Source organism: Kogia breviceps, chromosome 9 (genome assembly GCF_026419965.1).
Source record: "Kogia breviceps isolate mKogBre1 chromosome 9, mKogBre1 haplotype 1, whole genome shotgun sequence".
NCBI classification, from domain to species: domain Eukaryota; kingdom Metazoa; phylum Chordata; class Mammalia; order Artiodactyla; family Physeteridae; genus Kogia; species Kogia breviceps.
In genome coordinates this window covers 71,793,552-71,816,585 of record NC_081318.1, presented here as the reverse complement: position 1 = coordinate 71,816,585, position 23,034 = coordinate 71,793,552, and the positions used below count along the sequence as shown (strand labels likewise).

Below are 23,034 nucleotides of genomic sequence, written 5' to 3'. Positions count from 1 at the left end.
GAATCCACCTGCCAATGCAGGACACACAGGTTTGAGCCATAGTCTGGGAAGATCCCACATGCCATGGAGCAACTAAGCCCGTGCGCCACAACTACTGAGCCTGCGCTCTAGAGCCAACGAGCCACAACTACGGAGCACGTGTGACACAACTACTGAAGCCTGCATGCCACAACTACTGAAGCCCACACACCTAGAGCCCGTGCTCCGCAACAAAAGAAGACACCACAATGAGCAGCCCATGCACTGCAAGGAAGAGCAGCCCCCACTTGCGGCAAGTAGAGAAAGCCTGCGCACAGCAACAAAGACCGAACACAGCCAAAAATAAATAAATAAAATAAATAAATTTGTTTTTTAAAAAAAGAAAAGAAAATACAGCAAATTCTGAGATCAGGAGAAAGCTTATTTCTTTTTTTTTTTTTCCAACCACTTCTTTTTTATTGAAATATAGTTGACATACAACGTTATGCTAATTTCAGGTGTACTACATAATGATTTGACATTTGCATACATTACAAAATGACCACCATGATAAATCTAGTAACCATCTGTCCCCATACAAAGTTATTACAATATAATTAATCATATTTCTTATAATTACATAAGAATCATAAGATTCTTACATTCTGCGTATTACATCCCCATGACTTATTTATTATAGAACTGGAGGCTTGTACCTCTTAATCCCCTTCACTATTTCACCCACATTCCCATTCCCTCCCTTCTGGCAACCACCTCTTTTTTCTCTGTATCTATGACTCTCTTTCCATTTTGTTCTGTTTGTTTGTTTTGTTTTTTAGATTCCATATATAAGTGAGATCATATAGTTTTTGTCTTTCTCTATCTGACTTCTTTCACTTAGCATAACACCCTCTAGGTCTGTCTATATTGTCACAAACGGAAAAATTATTGATACTTTTTTTATGACTAAAATATTTCATTATACATATACCCCACATCTTCTTTATCCACTCCTCTATCATTGAACACTTGGGCTGCTTCCATATCTTTGCTATTGTAAATAATGCTGCAATGAACATTGAGGGCATATATCTTTTTGAATTAATGTTTTTGGTTTTTTTCAGGTAAATACAATACATAGAAGTGAAATCGCTAGGTCACATGGCAGTTCTACTGTTAATTTTTTGATGAACCTCCACACTGTTTTCCATAGTGGCTGCACCAGTTGACAATCCCACCAACAATGTTTGAAAGTTCCCTTTTCTCCACATCCTCACCAACACTTGTTATTTCTTTAGGAGAAAGTTGATTTCTAAAGTACTCGTTCTACCGAGGGACCTGGTAGAGTTCATTGTACTCTACTGAGTAACAATTATGTTATTTAGGTGAAGAGATAAGGGGAAGTCCATGGAAGTGACTGAGGGAAATACTGGGCAGAGGAGGCTCATTAACTGTAATGCTCCAGAATCATAAAAATTTGTGTTAAAAGAGTTGCCACAATTCCTGGTGACTTATCTGTGGCCATGAGCCCCAGTGTCACCTGGGACAAGTCTGGAGGTTCTGTTGAAAAAGATTCAGGGAGAAAAGAGATATGTGGGACTCCAGCCATCTCCCTATAAAAAGCAACAATAGCTACCTATTGCAGATGTTTTAAAATATCTTTAAATATTTAAATATGTTAAACATTTTAAAATAACTAAATATTTAGAATATATTTTCATCTAAGAATGAAAAGTTGTTTTGACCTTAGAATTCTGAACCCAGCCTACTTGTATGAAAACAACAATATCCCCAAATTTAATGGGTACAATATCACTGATATCTTCTCATATGTACAGTATCATATATTACAAAGCATCTCTTCAAGTTCATTACCTCATTTGATTCTCATAGTAGCCCCATGCTTAGCCAAAACAAATATAATTTGTACTATTTCTGTTTGAGAGACAAGAATATTAAGTCACAGAAAAGTGAGTTGGTTGCCAATTAGACCCAAAATACAGTTCAACTAATTTCAAGTCCTGTGTCCTTTCTTTATATAACTAGCCCCATGGTTCTCAAAGTGTGATCCCTAGACCAGGAGTATCAGCACTCACCTGGGAACTTGTAGGAAATGCAAATTGCAGGTCCTACGCCAGACATAATGAGTCAGAAATTCTAACAGTGGGACCCAGCACACCTAACAAGACCCCCAGGTGACGCTGATGCCTGCAAGTTTGGAAACCGTGGTACTAGATGGTAGTGATTCTCCAGCCCATGAGAGCAGTGTGAGGAAAACTTCCTGTAAGAGGAAAGTACACATTCATTCCCCATAATTTCCATGATAACTTCATCAGCCTCACATGTGCTAGTAGATGATTATCAGTCATGTAGCTGTGGCCCATACCCTTATACTACTGGCTCCGACCTATGGCATTACTTAATAAATCGTTTGACTACTTGACTCTTCATTGTACTGATTTGTAAAATGAGTTGGAAACCAGTTTTACTTAGCGTGATCATCACGATGAAGGGTCAGAGCCTACGGTCATATAGATTTCAGGCCAAGGAAAAACAATTTTTTCTCTGAATTCAAAGCAAACCCATTAAGAGAATCCACTACCTGAAATTTCTCCTTGATAATACTTTTGGTTGTTTTATATTATATTATTATTTTAATTTTTACTTTCTCAAGGCTCTATTCAATCATCGGAAGTCTGTAAAGGAAATATAAAATGGAAATCTAAGCTATAATTTTAATATGGCCTTTGGCTGGGATTTTTAAAACAACATCTCAAAAAGTAAAATGCTACATATTTCATTTAATCTAAGGTGTCATCAATTACAGCACAAAATAATTGTGACCATGTTTTTACAAACCACTATGTAAATTAAAAAAAAAAAACATTGCCCACCCAACAATTAAATGCCATCAAATGTAAGAGGTATTCCGATTCAGACATGTTAAAGTATGAAAAAGTATCAATGAAATATAGCATGTATTTTACTGTTCAGTTGCAGCTGGCATCCTCCTTCAGGATGTATGTATTTTATTTTCAAAAGCAATGTTGACCTGGCCCCAGTTATGGTACAGTTACAGTAATTTTGCTCTTCAAAGTTAAGCAGTAGTCATTGTAGCCTAAGGATTGTTTCATGACATCAGTAACTAAGCACTGCAGATGGAAAATATTCTTCTACAATTTGGTATCTGAGCTGTCATGTGGTATAAGGAAAAAGGCAATTGAGTGAGAAAATGAAGGCAGGGTAACAGCAAAACATGGAGCACTCACTGGATAAATCTTTTGCTTGTCATTTAAAAATAAAATCATTCCGAAATCTAAGATTTTTAATTTTTTATATACTGACATTTTCCTTATTAATTAACTATGCTGCTTCTTTATACTAACTGTTAGTTACATATAAGGAAGCCATTTTGCATAAGACATTTCTGAATATAAATGTCCTGTAAATCCACTTCCCCCTGTCTTTGCAGGGGGCAATGTACTTGCTTAAGAGCACAACAAAGAGATGTACTGGTATGCAGAAATTTTGAGCCAGAGACAAAATGAGTCCCTAACTAGTTCTTGCACAGAAAGCTTCATGAAAAACAGTGCACACGGTCTGCAAAATGGTAAGTTCCCATATGTTAAAAGAGCTCTGGTTACTTTTTTGACTTGGAGAATTTTATTTAAATAAGAACATTTTTGTTGTGAAAATTTCCTTTTATTTTTTCTGTATTTTCTCAATTTGGAATAAGCTTCTACAGTAATTAAAAACTCTACTTATTTATCTGGGATATTTTTAATAACCCATTGAGCCAAGTGGAAAATATGCTGAGCTGGAAGTTAAAAGACATGAGATCAAGTTGTGGTTTTGTTATTCCGCAGCTCTGTGAGCAAGTCACTTAATTTTCCTGTCACTTTTTTTAAAATCTGGAGGTTACGTGACTGTTAAATCCATGATTGCAGGGTATAAAAAAAAGAGTGTTTCATATATATTATCTCATTTAATCATAAAAATGAAATGAGAAAATGCAGGAAAATATTGTGTACAGTGCCTAGCACAGAGTAAACACTCAACGATTTCCAGTAGGTATTATTACTGTACCATCAATAAAAACAACACTGCCAGAATGAAATTAATGTTTGCATTCCAGGTAAGAAAACAATCTTCAAGACGTTGAAATGACATTCCTGTGGTCTTTCTAAGGGCCCAGGCCAGGATTATGACTTGTCTACTGGATGAACAGCCTGTGCTTTCAACCTCAGAGCCATGGTGCCCTCCACAGTCATTCACAGCATAGCCAGTCAGATGGGCTTTGAGTAGCCCATCTTTTCGATTTAAATTTAATTCCCAAAGTACTGCTTAAAAACACCTTAAAATTATAATATTTTAACTATCACATGATTTTTAGCCCATTCTTTTTTCGTTAAAGTTTGGATGAGACTTGAAGAATTTTAGTACCCAACAGCCTCTCTGCCAATTTTAACTTGAAAGGAAGGGGTGTATATACAAAGGGTAAAATGGTAAAGAGAAGAGAAAAGAGCAGATTTGTGGGTGTATGTGGTTGTGAGACAAGGGACATGGACTGCAGTTTGAGGAATAGTTATGGAAGGTAGAAGGCATTCTTTCCTTCTTCAGCTGCCTCCCTCCATGTTTGTAAGTGCTTCATACTGAAAAAGAGACAGAAGCCCAAATTGACTAAAAAAGTCAGGTAAGGTAACACCCAGGCAACAGGAGACTTGTGAAGGGATGTTCACTTCCACACTATTCACAATAGTGAGAACCTGGAAACAACGTAAAGGTCCATTGATAGGAGGATAGGTAACGTACACTATGGTGTCTGTCCATAATGGCCCAGTAGAGAGAAATTAAAAGAATATATAAACATTCATGAGCATATGTCAAAACAACGATATTAAAAGTGAAAAAAAGCAACTTCCTTAAACTGTATGTATAGAATAACGTAAATACTTACCTTTTGCTATATATGGTAAATTAAAAACCATACTCACTAAAATAATATTGTATAGTGTGTGTGTGTGTGTGTGTGTGTGTGTGTGTATGTACTGGAAAGTACACAAATTATGACAGTGGTTATGAGGGGAATGGGAATAAGACTTAGAGACAGTGATTCAGTGATTAAAGGGAAGTCCTCACTCATCTGCAATTTTTATTTCTTTTATAAACAAAAGATTTGGAGTAAACATAATAAAAATATTTAGCTGCTGCCAATTCTGAATAGTGGAAGTGATAAAGTTGTTATAAAATTCTCTGTATTATACATCTTTAAAATCACCCAAAATTAAAAAAAATTTAGAATGGATGCATGATTTTAGACAAAATTTCTGATTTCCCAAATTACACTAGTTTATTCTCTCTAAAATTATGATGATATGTTTATAAAGTCAGTGTGACTTCCAGCTATGAGACAAGATTAGCTTGCCCTGCAACACATATCTGAAGTTTGTTTTACACATAAGAAATCTTTGGAAAAACTGAACACTCATTTTTTTTTTTATTGTTTGCTTCAAAGTTCAGTAATATATAACAAAATAATTACACCAGGCATAATGGGAGAAGTAAATCAGCAAGTAGAAAGAGACAAACTATTCTCTGCTTCAAGGTAAAGATCATGGGTGTGTGTGTGCGTGAGTGTGTGTGTGTATTTGAAGTGAAGCCTATGGACCCCTTCTCAGAATGTTTTAAAATGTACACAATAAAGTACACAGAAAACAAAATAAACTACTATAGAAAGGAGCTACCAAAATATGGAGGAAAGCCACGGTGTAATACATTTAATTCTATATTACTGCATCAAAGAACTAATTGAGCAGCCGGTCTGACATACATCATCACTTCAAAGTAATGTTGAGAATAATTGATCATTGGAAATATCTACACAACAGTAAAGTGGTATGAAAATAGCTGCCATTTCTATTGGTGACAAGGCTACCTATTTTACTGATATAGTTATGGTTTGTTGCCTATATTTATAATGAGAGAAAATACATTCCTAAATTCATACAGCTAATAAGGGGCAGGATTAGTAAAAATAATGTAATTTTTTCCCATCCAAGTTTATAAGCCCCATGAATTCTATCCATGGATTCCCAGGAGGCCTGCAACCTCAAATTTAAGAATGTCTGAGACAGAAATATGCCCACCATCCATTCATCTACCTCTACTTCCAAACTATTGCTTAAATTTGCGGCAGTTGGAAAATTAGATAATCAAGTATGCTAGTTATATATGTAAAGAATTAATCAGAATCTCAGTAAGGGCAAGAAAGCATGTCTATACATTTATAAGTGGACCTTCTGCATCAGTTTTTGCATTTCAGAAGTTCTTCTGTTTGTTTTCTGATTCTTAACTGTGCTTCAGATAGTTCAGTTGCTAAAAATGCACCACTGGATAAGTTCTTCTGCATCAGTTTATTAATAATGTCAAGATCCAAACACACCTCAATATACCAAGACAAACTGCAGAGTTTTTAGGCAGGCAGTGCCTGAGTTATCCTCACTACAAAATAATGATGTCTCATTTTTTTAAAGAGCATTGTAATTCATTCCAATTGCCCCCAAACTAATTACAATGTGAGAATGCATGTGGATATGAAAATGTGAAACAAAGGTACTTCTCCTCCTAACCTGACTTTTTTTTTTTTTTTTTTGCGGTATGCTATGCGGGCCTCTCACTGTTGTGGCCTCTCCCGTTGCGGAGCACAGGCTCCGGACGCGCAGGCCTGGCGGCCATGGCTCACGGGCTTAGCCGCTCCGCGGCATGTGGGATCTTCCCGGACCAGGGCACGAACCCGTGTCTCCTGCATCGGCAGGCGGATTCTCAACCACTGCGCCACCAGGGAAGCCCCCTGACTTTTAACTGAATGGACATATACTTTTATTCACCTAGAATCCTGAATAGCTTCCTAGGACCATTCTGACCATTTTGTTCAGGTAAGAGTATAAAATTCTTCTTAAATTTGTGTTGTGTATTTTGTGTTCAAGTACATCATCTAAAATCTCAGACTTCTGTTGAATGTTTAGAATTGTTGAAATGATATCCACAATAAAATTCAAAACTATTACCTCACAATGCTTAATCATTTATTCCTTATGTTGTAGGTATAATTATTATTTCCCTACTCTCCTACTTTTTTTTGGCTGATTAAGAAACTAACTTGATTACAAAATTAATAAGGAACAAAGTTGAGATTTAAACATAGATCTTCTAACCCCATCCAAACGAGCTCTTCTGCACTCTCCCATATTTTTTCACACTTACTTCAGGTATATTATTTAAAGGAGTCACTCTCCCCTGTCCTGTTTTTCTGAGGAGAGATGAAATGAGTTTTCTCACCAACTAGATTCTAGCAGTTGTTAATACTCAGTGCTTCTGCCCAAGGCCCATTATTAAGGAAATCATTACTTCCCATTTAATATTTACATTATTTTCAATAATATTTCTGTTAAAGGAAATATTGAATAAGTGACCATTGTCAGAAACACAGGTTTGTGTTCATTTAAATATTATAGGAGTTATGAATATGTGGTCTAAGACCTGGAAATAAGTAGCAGTGATAGAGGGACAGCAATACCAAAACTAAAAATAATCATGAACTCCCAATTCAAGTAGCATCAAATATACTGGAAGAAAGGGTCTGACTTAGCTAAGAAAGCATGGGTTCATTTTACCTTTGCTCATTAAAAAAAAAAAATAAAGTTACTTAGATTATGCGCCAGGTGCTCGTCCAGCTTCTGAGGACACAGCACAGAAGTATATAACAGAGGTTAATCTGATGGTAGATGGATGGGAGGATACTTTGAATAATCAACCAGCATGATATTCCCCCAATTTCAACCCTAATATAAAAGAACAGAAGCAGTTCAAGGTTGATCTTTCATAAAGTGACATTTGGTAGGTGTCTTCCAGACACTTCTTTTCTCCACACCTGTTAGCTGTGGCCTGAAATTCTATTATGAGAAGACGAAGCATTGTTCTCACAGTTGCAGAAAAATAATAAAAGATTCAACTGCCAAACGGAACTAACACACTAGCTGGAATGTACTCATTTAAAAAAGTATAATCAGGAAATAAAACACAGTGAATATGATCAAGTCCTTTACAGTTTTTGATAATGGGGAGAAAATTAGAGACCTTGGAGAGCCATGGACATTTTAAGGTAAAAGTAGAATCATTAGTGAGGGAAGAACAAGTAAAAATGAAAATCTACTTAGAGTTCTGGCTCAGTCCACCTTCAACCCTATGGACAAATAAAATGTGTAGGCAGAGGACATTGTGAACCAGACTCTCCTGAATATGCACGAGAGAAGCACAAACATCCATTATCAGCAGATGAAGTAGATGAGCATAGCCTCATATGTTTAACGAACTTGTTTCCTGGCACTTATTTGTTGACTGGCTTAGCACTCATCTTCTTGGAGACTTATTTCTGGAGAATTAACCAATGAAGGAATTTTTGTTCTTCCCTAAGATTAACTCACAGCTAAGTACCAATTCATTTAGACAGGTATCTGCCCCACAATAGTGTATTTCCCTGACAGACATTCCACAAGGGAAAAAGGAATGAGAGGATCACTAAAAAGGATAAAACATTCTATCACGGAGAAGATGGTAATTCAAAACTCTAAGACATGTTATTTGATTCTTTTCCCCGACTATTATCTATTCTTCATTTATCAAAATAACACTTGTGTATTGGCTGAGGGAAGTGGTTTCTATCTCAAGGACTATAAAACTACTCTCTGTTCATAAAAAGAGCACGTGTTTGTTTTTTAAAATCACACATGGCTATCATCTCACAATGACTTTTGCATTATTCCAAAGAAAGGAAAGTTCTCACACGATAAAAGCAATTTGCACATATGAGTTCACTACCTGAAGCCATGGAAAACAGAAAATATACAGATGTATTGAAAAGAAACACAAAATATGTTGTTGTAAAATGAATTTGAAGTAAAGAAACTTTTTTATTTTTAATGGTGACAACACTGTTGAGCCAGCGGGTGCTGCAATATGGTGAATCAATTTTACTGTTTGAACGTGGCACTCAGTTGTTATGCCAAAATTCTTAAACTCTAACCTGCAGACAATAAGATCCAAACAAGACTATCTTAAAAGATAAGCTGATAACTTTAAGGTAAAGTTTGATGTAAGGTTTAGGGTAGGACACAAAGATACTCATTCCATTCAGTTTGCGCCTTAATCCTGGTGGTTAATTGAAAGAACAGCATAGATTTCAAATAACTAATTCAGCTAATTTATTTAAAACATCAGCACAGACAAATCTGAATATTTGTATTCTACTCTCAGAGAAAAGAACGTTCAATATGTGAAGAGATGAGAGGAGAAAAGAGGAAGAAAAATACTACTAGCCAAGAATCAACTTTAATTTTAAATTACGTCTATATGTGAGCTGAGACTTTTGTCAAAGTATCAACCAATACTTAAAAAAAAAGAAATCAGGGAATTAATTAGATGTTTAAAAACAAAAACACTTGTTATTTTGCCTTATCTTTTCCTTTCAGAATTATCAAACAAAAGTTTTTTAGAGGATTTATTCAATGTGCTAAGACAAAATTTTGGCATCTCTGACAAGACAGTATCCTCCAAACTACTCTCTAAAATCCTTAAACATTCTACTTTGGGCAAGGGTGGGTTTTGAAGGAATGGGAAAGAAATGAGTTTCTTTCATTTCTACCTGCTTTTTAATTTAGGTTTTAGCCCATTTCTAGCCTCATTTTGGGACTCCCCTCAAATGGAGAATGACTTCTGGCATGGGACAGTGAAGGACCAATATTAATTGTCTGTCCAGACCAAAGCAATATAAACGCAATTGACAGATGGTTAGAAAGGAAAAAAAGAGACCCAGGTGTGAGCTATTTGGGGAATAACTATACAGTGGTCCAGTAATCCTAACCTCTACCCAGTATCTAGGCAGCATCTCTAGAAAATATAGCTGGCAAACTGAGAACTGCATGAGATGATCTATATAAAAAGTTGCTCATATATGATGTCCTGCTGTTTTTTTGTTTAAGTAGCATGGGACTAGTCAGTGTCTGTCACAGACTGCTTGTGGTTAAGGGTCTTGGGCACCAAAATGGCCTCTGTAGCGTGCACACTAGTTCTCTATTCTCATGCATTTTATGAAACATTTTTCTTTGTGGAAAACATCCAGTAAAAGCTTATGCAATTTCATCTAACTACAAATTCAGGATAAGCACTTGGGTTTTAACCCCAAGTATTTCAGATGGTAAAATAAATTCATTTTCTCATCTATGAAATAAGTGAACTGTTTTAGATAGCCTTTACCGCAGCCTCTTTGGGTTCTAAAATTGCCTCTCCTCATTGTATAACTTTTCCTTATTAAGCTGCATATACTCAACAAAGGGTCAATTTAAAAAATATGTATCTGTGTTTTTCTTAGGAAACAAGTCAGCTAGTAAGGAAGCAATGTTCTGTTGAATAGAAAAGACAAAGAAGAGAAGAAATAGATGACGGGTTGGGGGGGACTGGAGAAATTATAGATAAACTTATCCTGGTATAGAAAACAGCGAAGAGCATCCCCCCAAATGATAAAGGAAACACAACACAAAGAAGGTCTTGGTGCATTGTATTAAAGCTTACAAGAGGTAGAAACTTCCAAGATGACATTTGAGATTTGAGTTTGAATTTGACTTGGCAAAACATGAACAAATAAACAAGTAAACAAAAAGATTAGTTCCTTCCAGCTAGTTCAGACTTGTTACAACTTTTCCCCTTGGCAGGGAGAAAGACCCAAATATAGACATTCCTCCCTCTGAGGGAGATTCTTGGATTTAATGGCAAAGGACACCTTTTCTAGATTTCCATCTTTGCTCCATGTGTTTTCTATTGTTTGGGTTTCTCTCAATTTAGGGTACAAGCGTTTTTTTTCCCCTTTATTTAGACTAAACTATTCACCAGTCTTGACCTAAATGAGGTTTATCTGCAGTGAAAAGACTGACTTCCATGTGAGGGGGATTCCACAAAGAAAAAGGATAATAAAGATATGTAATGTGAACGAACACCTCTCTATTCAATTTTACCAAAATTGTGAATTATGCTTTGTTTGTGTTTGTAGAGCTGCCTCTTTCAATATATTTTCAATAGACAACAAGGCACCAAGAACGCTGAGTAAATAATAGATGTTAAAAATAGCTACTACCTAACAATGTTACTGGAAGAATTAAAGTGCAGAAAATTCTGTCACATGTAAAGCCAATTTAAAACAAAGGCTGGCATAATACTGGTTCTTTGGTTCTTTTCAAATTAATAAAACACATTTGCTCCAAACACATCTCTCTCACTTAAAACTACTTGGGTTGTTTTCAGTTTGTTTCTTTTCAACCCCCACTAAAATACACAATAGTGGATACTATTCTTGGTGTAATTTTGCTTTTTTCCTTCATCTTTTTAAAAAATATATATCCAGAGTGCCAGCATACATCTGCATGTGTGGAATATACATATGCCTTGTTTTCATACTTGGAGAGCACGGAAATTCTTCTTAAAGAAAGACTCTTTATACTAGTTTCCATTAGGTTATGTTATTCAAATACAATATGACACAAAATTCATTTGTTCATTTGGTGTCTAGCTGCTAAGGGATACAGCCAAAAAGTTAACCTTTGCAGAACAACAGAATACCAGCAGAGATCCTGATCGTTGCCCGTAGGCATGTACAGAACCTCTGAGCAAGGGGAACTACACTTTTGTATTAAAACCTAGAAGAGCACAGCATTATTGGGAAACAGCTACTTCTACCCCATATACAATGAAATAAATGTAGTGACTTCCATTCTACTTGCAAAAAGCCCAGTAGCTTTTCTAGACCTCTCAAGTCATTTAACATATTTTAAACAGAAGCCCTATCACTTCTGCCTTTAAACAGCAAAACACAACTCCTGAAAAACCACAGGTTCTGAAATATCCCTTCAAGCCCACCAAAGGCGATGATTTAACTTTGTTTTTCTTAAAGGCCGATTTCTACAGAGGAAAGAATCTGACAAAGCAGTAAACACCATCTAAAATCATTTTTTAAAGTCTCACCTAAGTTACTATTCACAAGTAAAAAATGCTGTCTATTACTTACATTTTGCTGTCACTTTGTAGCCCCCCAGAGGAGGGGCGTGGCCTTCTAATGCATCAAATCCAGCAGAAACCAGGACCATGTCTGGATCAAACTCTTTGGCCACAGGCTTCACTATAGTCCTGCACGGTAAAAAGGCAACCAGTTACCCATGGGAATGGCAAATACCTTTAAAAATTGTGCAGTGAAAATGAGTTGGTACAACCTCAAGAACATCCCAAGAATAAAGAAAAGGGGAAAAGAAAACACTATTTGAATGGACCAAAAACTTATCATTTTCTTAATACTGAATCACTGTTATTTTAGCATCCCAATTCAGTCTTCTTTCATCCTTCTTTCTCCAAATTAAAAAAAAAAAAATGCTTTGCAGGTACATTCTAAAGCCCATCATATTACATGAACATCTGTGGCTGTTTTATCCCACTGCCTATAAAAAACTGCTTCTTCCAAGGGAGTGACTAATGTTTTACAGAGCAAAGTCGAAGCTTTAGTGAAAACCCGGCTTGCTCCAGTTAGTGAGAACTTGGTGTAAATTTGAACTATAAATTTCTTTTGGGAAAAAGTTGCTTTTCCAACTTTTTTAAAGAAACATTTAAAAATGTTTGTCGTGGTAGGGGGTGACTCTTGCAAAGGAAAAACACGAAATTCCTTTAATAGAATCCAGATTATATTGTTAAGTGAGTCCAAGGTCAGAGACACCAGGAATGTGGCAGTCTCATCCCTGACAGCAGCCCCTGCTGGTCCCACTCAGACACTTCAGCACTTACCTCCTCAGCCTTCTCAGCCTTCCCTAACCCCTTCCTCCTCAGAGCTGGATTTGAGAGAGAATGACTAGTGGTTGCTACTGGGCTTTATAAAACCAAATGGTTTTTTGGTGCAGGCTTCAAGACCAGTGTGCCATCATTTAAATTCAAAATTTCAAAGACTATTTAATGAAATGGGAATACTTCACACTACCGTGAATTTAAAAAGTAGTAAGTTCTCTTTTGTGTGTTTGGGAGAAACAACTAGACCAAATATTAAAATAGCTATCCTTGAATGGTGACATAATTAAGTTCTTCTAACTTTTGTATATTTGCAAATTTGCCAGATTTTTTACAATGACCAGATATTAGTTTTATACTTAAATCATTCTGCACGTAAACAAGAAGTTGTTCACGTTATAAAATTTCAAATATACTTATTTGAAACTTACCTACAAAGAGATAAGAATGATTTAAATATCTTTCATAACTGTACTACTGTCATAAAAGTATAAAAGTTCAATCCTTCAAAATCATTAATGTACATGTAAGTGACTTCCACGGTAGCCTTGCCAACATCTGGAAAGCTACTTATACCTGAATTGGCCCATCTGTGAAACTAAGTGAAAATTTAATTTTGTTTACCATATACAACTTCATTATTTTACTCTTCAGTAAAATTAAGAATCTCTAATACAGCTATATTATCAGGAGAGATATTCAATATTTTTCCTTCCTAATAATACCAATAATTTTTACAAAAGTGTCACATGTTATGAAGTCACTACTTTTCATATGTGCTAAACAGCCATGTTATGTATGTTGTTGGAATATTAGATATTGGAATAAACTGTCTCAAAGTATCAAGAGTGTTCTACCAAAGTATTCCATCTATTTAGCTTGATTAATCCTATGTACAATCTTAGAGAACAAACACTACTCTTAGGAAAATATGGAGGTAGATGATTAAGCAATGCTGTCCCTTCAGTCATATGCATTACAGTAACCATGCATTATAATTTTCCATCTTCTTTCCCTCTCTTTAGAAGATTTCTTCCCCTACTGTTCTTTCTCTCCAGTCAATCTATACTTGTAAGATTAATTGAAGGATAAACATCCTTCAAGGCACAGCTCACTTACTACCTTCTCCACAAAGGCTTCTCTCTACATAAGGATATAAAATATATATGTATATATTTTTGAAAGACAAAGATAGAACAGGAGAAAAGGTCTGCCAACATAATTTTAGAATATGGGAAACTTACAGATGATCTATGGAGGGGAAAGCTGAAGCATAAGTGTAAATCTACAGAGAGGGAGCCACAAAAAGCAAGCTGACTTTTCTCTGTCTTTCTGGAGGAACAAACTGGCCAAAGAGAAAATACCTAGAGAGACTGACATTTCTGAGTCACTCAGACCAACAGTGAGGTTTTTTCCTCTATTTTCCTATAGTGAATTCACCAGTCAAAAAGGCCTCCTCAGTTATACAGAGCTCTCACTTATCTTTTCAATGCCCCTTTCTCAAATATGATGGACTGCGTAAAGAAAGTTTCTAGCATGAAAGACAAGAAAAGTAACATGCAAACAAATGAATAAATGAAAGGGAACTCTTCAAACAAGAGAAAATGCAGGGAAGAGACTATAATTACAGAAATTTGGTTTATCCTCAAAGACATAAGATAGTAAATCCATGAAATGAAAAGAGGGTGCTATTAAGAAAAAGAACAAACAGCAAACAAAATGTTTAATACACTGTTTAGAAGATAAAGTTGACAATTTCTCTCAGAAAGTACAACACAAAATGGAGATGTGAAAAATAGGCAAGAAACTTGAAGGATCCATTTAGGAAATTATGTTATGAAGGAAAGTCTAAGGAAAATATTTTAAAAATTATAATCTCATATACATCCAAACTGTAAAACTGAGTAGATAATAGTTTCAGATATTTAAAATATCAAACAAAAAGATATTATCTCCCACAAACATTATCAAAGGAAGATATTGGATGCCTCCATCAAAATGAAGGCATAAACTAAAAAACAGAATGAGACACAAAACATTCCCTCCAACAAAACATTTTTATAAATGTCTATTTTTGCCAACATTTAAAAAAAAAATCTAACCTTAGAACAAAATAGAAATTTGGTCTGCAATTGGAAATTTGGTATGGACTGGAGTAGGTTTTTATTCCAATGCAACTATTTTGTTAATAAAGACCTTACCCACTTACAGAGGAGATATGTTTATTTGGAGATATGCCATGTATCTCCAAATATACAGAATCCACTAGTTTCTGTCTGAAGCAAATACTACATTTGTTATGTATGTTATTCCTGGATATACAAAAATGGATTTTACAATTTCACAAGGTTTTCAAAATGCTCTATTTCACAAGACTAATCCTATACACTTGAATTCACTCCAAAAAATAAGGAAAAATGGAAAATTTGAAAAAAAATACATCACTTGATAAACTCCTTCCATTTAAAAATATACATGCTTAGAATTGTGTCCAAGTAGTAGCTGTTTGTTGAATGAGTTAGTGATGCATGATTATAACAGTTGTGTAATGTTATGCTACAATAGATTCTGGGTATTGAAGAACTCTATAATAACATGTGCTTATTGGTAGTGATATTGATAAGGTTCATTCAGGCATTTTAACAAGTATGGATTCAGTGTCTACCATGTTGCAAATATTGTTTGGCTTAAAGATGTGCTAAATTTTGAACTGAAACTTATTTACTTTCCCATTGTTAGTATTAAACTCTTTAATGCTCAGTTCTCTGATAAACTGATGAGACTAAGACTCCATAGACCTCCTTATTGTGGCAAATATTTTAGCAATGTACATGGAAGTGTTTGCACTCTTCTTTTTATGTTAGTCTAGACTGATTTTTATTCAAAAGATCTATCATGTTTGAAAGACTGAAAACATATTGGGAGTACTGAGTGGGGAAAATAATATAATTTTTCTTAAGTAGAACAAATCCTCAAAAGCATTTATTTAAAATTTTATCTGAATTATTGGATTTTCTGGTAAAAGACAGCAAACAAAGCATATGTGTTAGTCCCGCATCATTTCCCAATATCCCACTGAAAGAAAATTATAAAAATATACATATGAACTCATGGTTTTCAATATATATCAGGTAAACAGACTCAGAAAAACCTTTAGATATGTGTGTATGTATGGGTTATTATGTATTTCCTAAAAGCAATGACAGCACAGTAGCAAACAGCACAGTTAGCATCAATCTTCAAAAAAAGGATCCAGGGGAGGAGCTTCAAGATGGTGGAAGAGTAAGACATGGAGATCTCCTTCAAACAAACAAATACATCAGAAACACATTTACATGTGGAACAACTCCTACAGAAAACCTACTGAACACTGGCAGAAGACCTCAGACCTCCCAAAAGTCTGAGCCATGTGGATAACAGGCTCTTTGTGCTCCAGCCAGGTGTCAGGGCTGTGCCTCTGAGGTGGGAGAGCCAAGCTCAGGACACTGGTCCACCAGAGACCTTGCAGCTCCACGTAATATCAAACGGAGAAAATCTCCCAGAGATCTCCATCTCAACGCCATGACTCAGCTCCACACAACGACCAGCAAGCTACAGAGCTGGACACCCTATGCCAAACAACTAGCAAGACAGGAACACAACCCCATCCATTAGCAGAGAGGCTGCCTAAAATCATAATAAGGTCACAGACACCACAAAACACACCACCACACATGGGTCTGCCCACCAGAAAGACAAGATCCAGCCTCATGCACCAGAACACAAACACTAATCCCCTCCACCAGGAAGCCTATACAACCAACTGAACCAACCTTAGTCACCGGGGACAGATACAAAAAACTGGGAACTACGAACCTGCAGCCTGCGAAAAGGAGACCCCAAACACAGTAAGTTAAGCAAAATGAGAAGACAAAGAAATACAAAGCAGATGAAGGAGCAAGGTAAAAATACACCAGACCTAACAAATGAACAGGAAATAGGCAATCTACCTGAAAAAGAATTCAGAATAATGACAGTAAAGATGATCCAAAATCTGGGAAACAGAATGGAGAAAATACAAGAAACATTTAACAAGGACCTAGAAGAACTAAAGAGCAAACAAACAATGATGAACAACACAAAAAATGAAATTACAAATTCTCTAGAAGGGATCAATAGCAGAATAACTCAGGCAGAAAAACGGATAAGTGACCTGGAAGATAAAATAGTGGAAATAACTACTGCACAGCAGAATAAAGAATGAAAAGAATTGAGGACAGTCTCAGAGACCTCTGGGACAACATTAAACACACCAACATTCAAATTATAGGGGTCCCAGAAGAAGAGAAAAAGAAAAGGTCTGAGAAAATATTTGAAGAGATTATAGTTGAAAAGTTCCCTAATATGTGAAAGGAAATAGTTAATCAAGTCCAGGAAGCACCGAGAGTCCCATATAGGAAAAATCCAAGGAGAAACACACCAAAACAAATATTAATCAAACTGTCAAAAAGTAAATACAAAGAAAAAATATTAAAAGCAGCAAGGAAAAAAGAACAAATAACATACAAGGGAATCCCCATAAGGTTAACAGCTGATCTTTCAGCAGAAACATTGCAAGCAAGAAGGGAGTGGGAGGACAGATTTAAAGTGATGAAAGGGAAAAACCAACAACTAAGATTACTCTACCCAGCAAGGATCTCATTCACATTCGATGGAGAAATCACAAGGTTACAGACAAGCAAAAGCTAAGAGAATTCAGCACAACCAAACCAGCTTTACAACAAATGCTAAAGGAACTTCTCTGGGCAGGAAACACAAGAGGAGGAAAAGACCTACAACAACAAATCCAAAACAATTAAGAAAATGGTAATAGGAAAATACATATTGATAATTACCTTAAATGTAAATGGATTAAATGCTACAACTAAAAGACACAGACTGGCTGAATGGATACAAAAACAACATCCGTATATATGCTGTCTCCAAGAGACCCACTTCAGACCTAGAGACACATACAGACTGAAAGTGAGGGGATGGAAAAAGATATTCCATGCAAAAGGAAATCAAAAGAAAGCTGGAGTAGCAATTCTCATATCAGGCAAAATAGACTATAAAACAAAGACTATTACAAGAGACAAAGAAAGACCCTACATAATGATCAAGGGATCAGCCCAAGAAGAAGATATAACAATTGTAAATATTTATGCACACAACATAGGAGCACCTCAATACATAAGGCAAATACTAACAGCCATTAAAGGGGAAATCGACAGTAACACAATCATAGTAGGAGACTTTAACACTCCACTTTCACCACTGGACAGATCATCCAAAATGAAAATAAATAGGGAAACACAAGCTTTAAATGATACATTAAACAAGATGGACTTCATTGATATTTATAGGACATTCCATTAAAAAACAACAGAATACACATTCTTCTCAAGTGCTCATGGAACATTCTCCAGGATAGATCATATCTTGGGTAATAAATCAAGCCTTGGTAAATTTAAGAAAATTGAAATTCTATCAAGTATCCTTTCTGAACACGCTGCAAAATTAGATATCAATTAAAGGGAATAATGTGTAAAAAATACAAACACATTGGAGGCGAAACAATACACTACTTAATAACCAAGAGATCTCTGAAGAATTCAAAGAGAAAATCAAAAAATACCTAGGAATAAATGACAATGAAAACACGATCGAAAACCTGTGGGAGGCAGCAAAAGCAGTTCTAAGAGGGAAGTGTATAGCAATACAATCCTACCTTAAGAAACAAGTAACATCTCAAATAAACAACCTAACCTTACATATAAAGCAATTAGAGAAAGAAGAGCAAAAAAAAAAAAAAAAAAACCAAAGTTAGAAGAAGGAAAGAAATCATAAAGATCAGATCAGAAATAAATGAAAAAGAAATGAAGGAAATGATAGCAAAGATCAATAAAACTAAAAGTTGGTTCTTTGAGAAGATAAACAAAATTGATAAACCATTAACCAGACTCATCAAGAAAAAGAGGGAGAGGACTCAAAGCAATAGGATTAGAAATGAAAAAGGAGAAGTAACAAGTGACACTGCAGAAATACAAAGGATCATGAGAGATTACTACAAACAACTATATGCCCCCAAAATGGACAACCTAGAAGAAACAGAAAAATTATCAGAAATGTACAACCTTCCAAGACTGAACAAGGAAGAAATAGAAAATATAAACAGACAAATCACAAGCACTGCAATTGAGACTGTGATTAAAAATCTTGCAGCAAACAAAAGCCCAGGACCAGATGGCTGCACAGGCGAATCCTGTCAAACATTTAGAGAAGAGCTAACACATAATCTTCTCAAACTCTTCCAAAATATAGCATAGGGAGGAACACTCCCAAACTCACTCTACAAGGCCACCATCACCCTGATACCAAAACCAGACAAAGATGTCATAGAGAAATAAAACTACAGGCCAATATCACTGATGAGCACAGATGCAAAAATCCTGAACAAAGTACTAGCAAACACATTCCAACAGCACATTAAAAGGACCATACATCATGATCAAGTGGGGTTTATCCCAGAAATACAAGGATGCTTCAATAGATGCAAATCAATCAATGTGATACACCATATTAAGAAACTGAAGGAGAAAAACCAAATGATCATCTCAATAGATGCAGAGAAAGCTTTTGACAAAATTCAACACCCATTTATGATAAAAACCCTGCAGAAAGTAGGCACAGAGGGAACTTCCCTTAACATAATAATGGCCATATATGACAAACCCACAGCCAACATTGTCCTCAATGTTGAAAAACTGAAACCATTTCCACTAACATCAGGAACAAGACAAGGTTGCCCACTCTCACCAGCACTATTCTACGTAGCTCTGGAAGGTTTAGCCACAGCAATCAGAGAAGAAAAAGAAATTAAAGGAATCAAAATCAGAAAAGAAGAAGTAAAACTGTGACTGTTTGCAAATGACATGATACTATACATAGAGAATCCTAAAGATGCCACCGGAAAACTACTAGAGATAATCAATGAACCTGGTAAAGTAGCAGGATACAAAATTAATGCATAGAAATCTCTTGCATTCCTATACACTAATGATGAAAAATCTGACAGTGAAATAAAGAAAACACTCCCATTTACCACTGCAACAAAACGAATAAAATACCTAGGAATCAACCTACCTAGGGACACAAAAGACCTGTATGCAGAAAACTATAAGACACTGATGGAAGAAAATAAAGATGATACAAACAGATGGAGAGATATACCATGTTCATGGATTGGAAGAATCAACATTAAGAAAATGACTATACTACCCAAAGCAATCTACAGATCAATGCAATCCCTATCAAACTACCAATGGCATTCTTCACAGAACGAGAACAAAAATTTTCACAATTTGTATGGAAACACAAAAGACCCTGAATAGCCAAAGCAGTCTTGAGAAAGAAAAACGGAGCTGAAGGAATCAGGCTCCTGGACTTCAGACTATACTATAAAGCTACAGTAATCAACACAGTATGGTACTGGCACAGAAACAGAAATATAGATCAAACAGAAATATAGATCAATAGAAAGCCCAGAGATAAACCCACGCACATGTGGTCACCTTATCTTTGATTAAAGGAGGCAAGAATATACAATGGAGAAAAGACAGCTTCTTCAATAAGTGGTGTTGGGAAAACTGGACAGGTACATGTAAAAGTATGAAAGTAGAACACTCCCTAACACCATACAAAAAAATAAACTCAAAATGTATTAAAGACCTAAATGTAAAGCCAGACACTGTCAAACTCTTAGAGGAAAACATAGGCAGAACACTCTATGACATAAATCACAGCAAGATCCTTTTTGATCCACCTCCTAGAGAAATGGAAATAAAAACAAAAATAAACAAATGGGACCTAATGAAACTTAAAAGCTTTTGCACAGCAAAGGAAACCATAAACAAGACCAAAAGACAACCCTCAGAATGGGAGAAAATATTTGCAAATGAAGCAACAGACCAAGGATTAATCTCCAAAATTTACAAGCAGCTCATGCAGCTCAATACCAAGAAAACAAACAACCCAATCCAAAAATGGCAGAAGACCTAAGTAGACATTTCTCCAAAGATGATATACAGATTGCCAACAAACACATGAAAAAATGTTCAACATCACCAATCGTTAGAGAAATGAAAATCAAAACTACAATATGCCGGCTTCTCTGGTGGCGCACTGGTTGAGAGTCCGCCTGCTGATGCAGGGGACACAGGTTCATGCCCCGGTCTGGGAGGATCCCACATGCCATGGAGTAGCTGGGCCCATGAGCCATGGCCGCTGAGCCTGTGCATCCAGAGCCTGGGCTCCGCAACAGGAGAGGCCACAGCAGTGAGAGGCCCACGTACCGCAAAACAAATACAAAAACAAAACAAAACTACAATGCGATATCATCTCACACCTGTCAGAGGGGCCATCACCAAAAAATCTACAAACAACAAATGCTGGAGAGGGTGTGGAGAAAAGGGAACCCTCATACACTGTTGGTGGGAATGTAAACTGATACAGCCACTATGGAGAGCAGTATGTAGGTTCCTTAAAAAACTAAAAATAGAACTACCATACGACCCAGCAGTCCCACTACTGGGCATATACCCTGAGAAAACTATAAGTGAAAAAGAGTCATGTACCACAATGTTCATTGAAGCTCTATTTACAACAGCCGGCACATGGAAGCAACCTAAGTGTCCATTGACAGATGAATGGATAAGGAAGATGTAGCACGTATACAGAATGGAATATTACTCAGCCATAAAATGAAACGAAATTGAGCTATTTGTAGTGAGGTGGATGGACCTTGAGTCTGTCATACAGAGTGAAGTAAATCAGAAAGAGAAAAACAAATACCGTATGCTAACACATATATATGGAATCTAAAAAAAAAAAAGGTCATGAAGAACCTATGGGAAAGATGGGAATAAAGACACACACCTACTAGAGAATGGACTTGAGGACATGGGGAGGGGGATGGATAAGCTGGGACAAAGTGAGAGAGTGGTAATGTATATATGGACATATATACACTACCAAATGTAAAATAGATAGCTAGTGGGAAGCAGTCACATGGCACAGGGAGATCAGCTCAGTGCTTTGTGACCACCTAGAAGGATGGGATACAGAGGGTGGGAGGGAGGGAGATAGAAGAGGGAAGAGATATGGAGATATATGTATATGTAAAACTGATTTGCTTTATTATAAAGCGGAAACTAACACACCATTGTAAAGCAATTATACTCCAATAAAAATGTTAAAAACAACAACCAAAAAGGATCCAGGGATCCCTGGAGAAGTAGTTGATTCCAGGCCTGTGTCAGGGAAAATACAAGGTATTTCTGGAATATCTTCTGGTGACAGAAAACAATGAAATGCTCAAAGCGATTGGGGCATGTCAGTAGGGCATATAAGGCAAGGTGAAAGAGCTCCCAATGGCCAAAGCTGTGACAATTTGAGGAACAAAATAAACAATGATAGTACTGGATTATAAGCCATAGAGTCAAGTAAGTATCTTAGAATCCTTACAGAGATTAAAAAATAATAGAATAAATACAGAAAAGAAGAAATAGCTCTGCCCAAGGAAAACTTGCAACTATTAAGTATAGAAGAAATGAGGGAAATAGAAAATAACCACCTGACCAAGATATTGTCATAATAAAGTCATCAAGGTTTACATCTCTAGTGATAAGACATAGTAACATCACTAATCCCTGAGATAGACAGATCAGTTCTATAGTATTCCTGCTAAAAACATACAACCTCAACTCTAATAATGAGAAAATATCAGACGAACACAAATTGAGGGATATTTACAAAATAAACTGTCCAGTACACTTTAAAAGTCATGGTCAGGAAAGACTAAGGACTTGCTACAGGTTGGAGGAGACTAAGGAGACGTGACATCTAAATGCAATGTGAGTCTCTGGATTGGATACTGGAACAGAAAAAGACATTCATTGGAAAACTTCGGTTCCATATAAAATCTGTAGCTTAGCTAACAGTATTATACAAATATTAATTTCTTGATTTTGATAATTGTGCTGTGGTTATGTAAGTTTTAACATTAGGGGAAGCTGGGTGTAGGGCATACAGGAACTCTATGCTATTCTTATAACTTTTCTGTAAATCCAATAGTATTTTAAAATAAAATGCTACCAAGTATCAGAATCCAAAAAAGTGAATAGA

The 23,034-nt window shown here is 36.0% G+C and overlaps 1 protein-coding gene across 17 annotated transcripts in view; it reads right to left on the bottom strand.

The window, feature by feature from the left end:
- The window catches only part of HDAC9 (histone deacetylase 9), a 1,021,922-nt gene that overhangs the window by 142,350 nt on the left and 856,538 nt on the right, over positions 1-23,034 (bottom strand). For all 17 annotated transcript variants that reach the window (XM_067042606.1, XM_067042614.1, XM_067042608.1 and 14 more), the window contains one exon: positions 12,071-12,189. In XM_067042606.1, the coding sequence (XP_066898707.1) occupies positions 12,071-12,189 (119 nt within the window). The remainder of the gene's footprint in view (positions 1-12,070; positions 12,190-23,034) is intronic.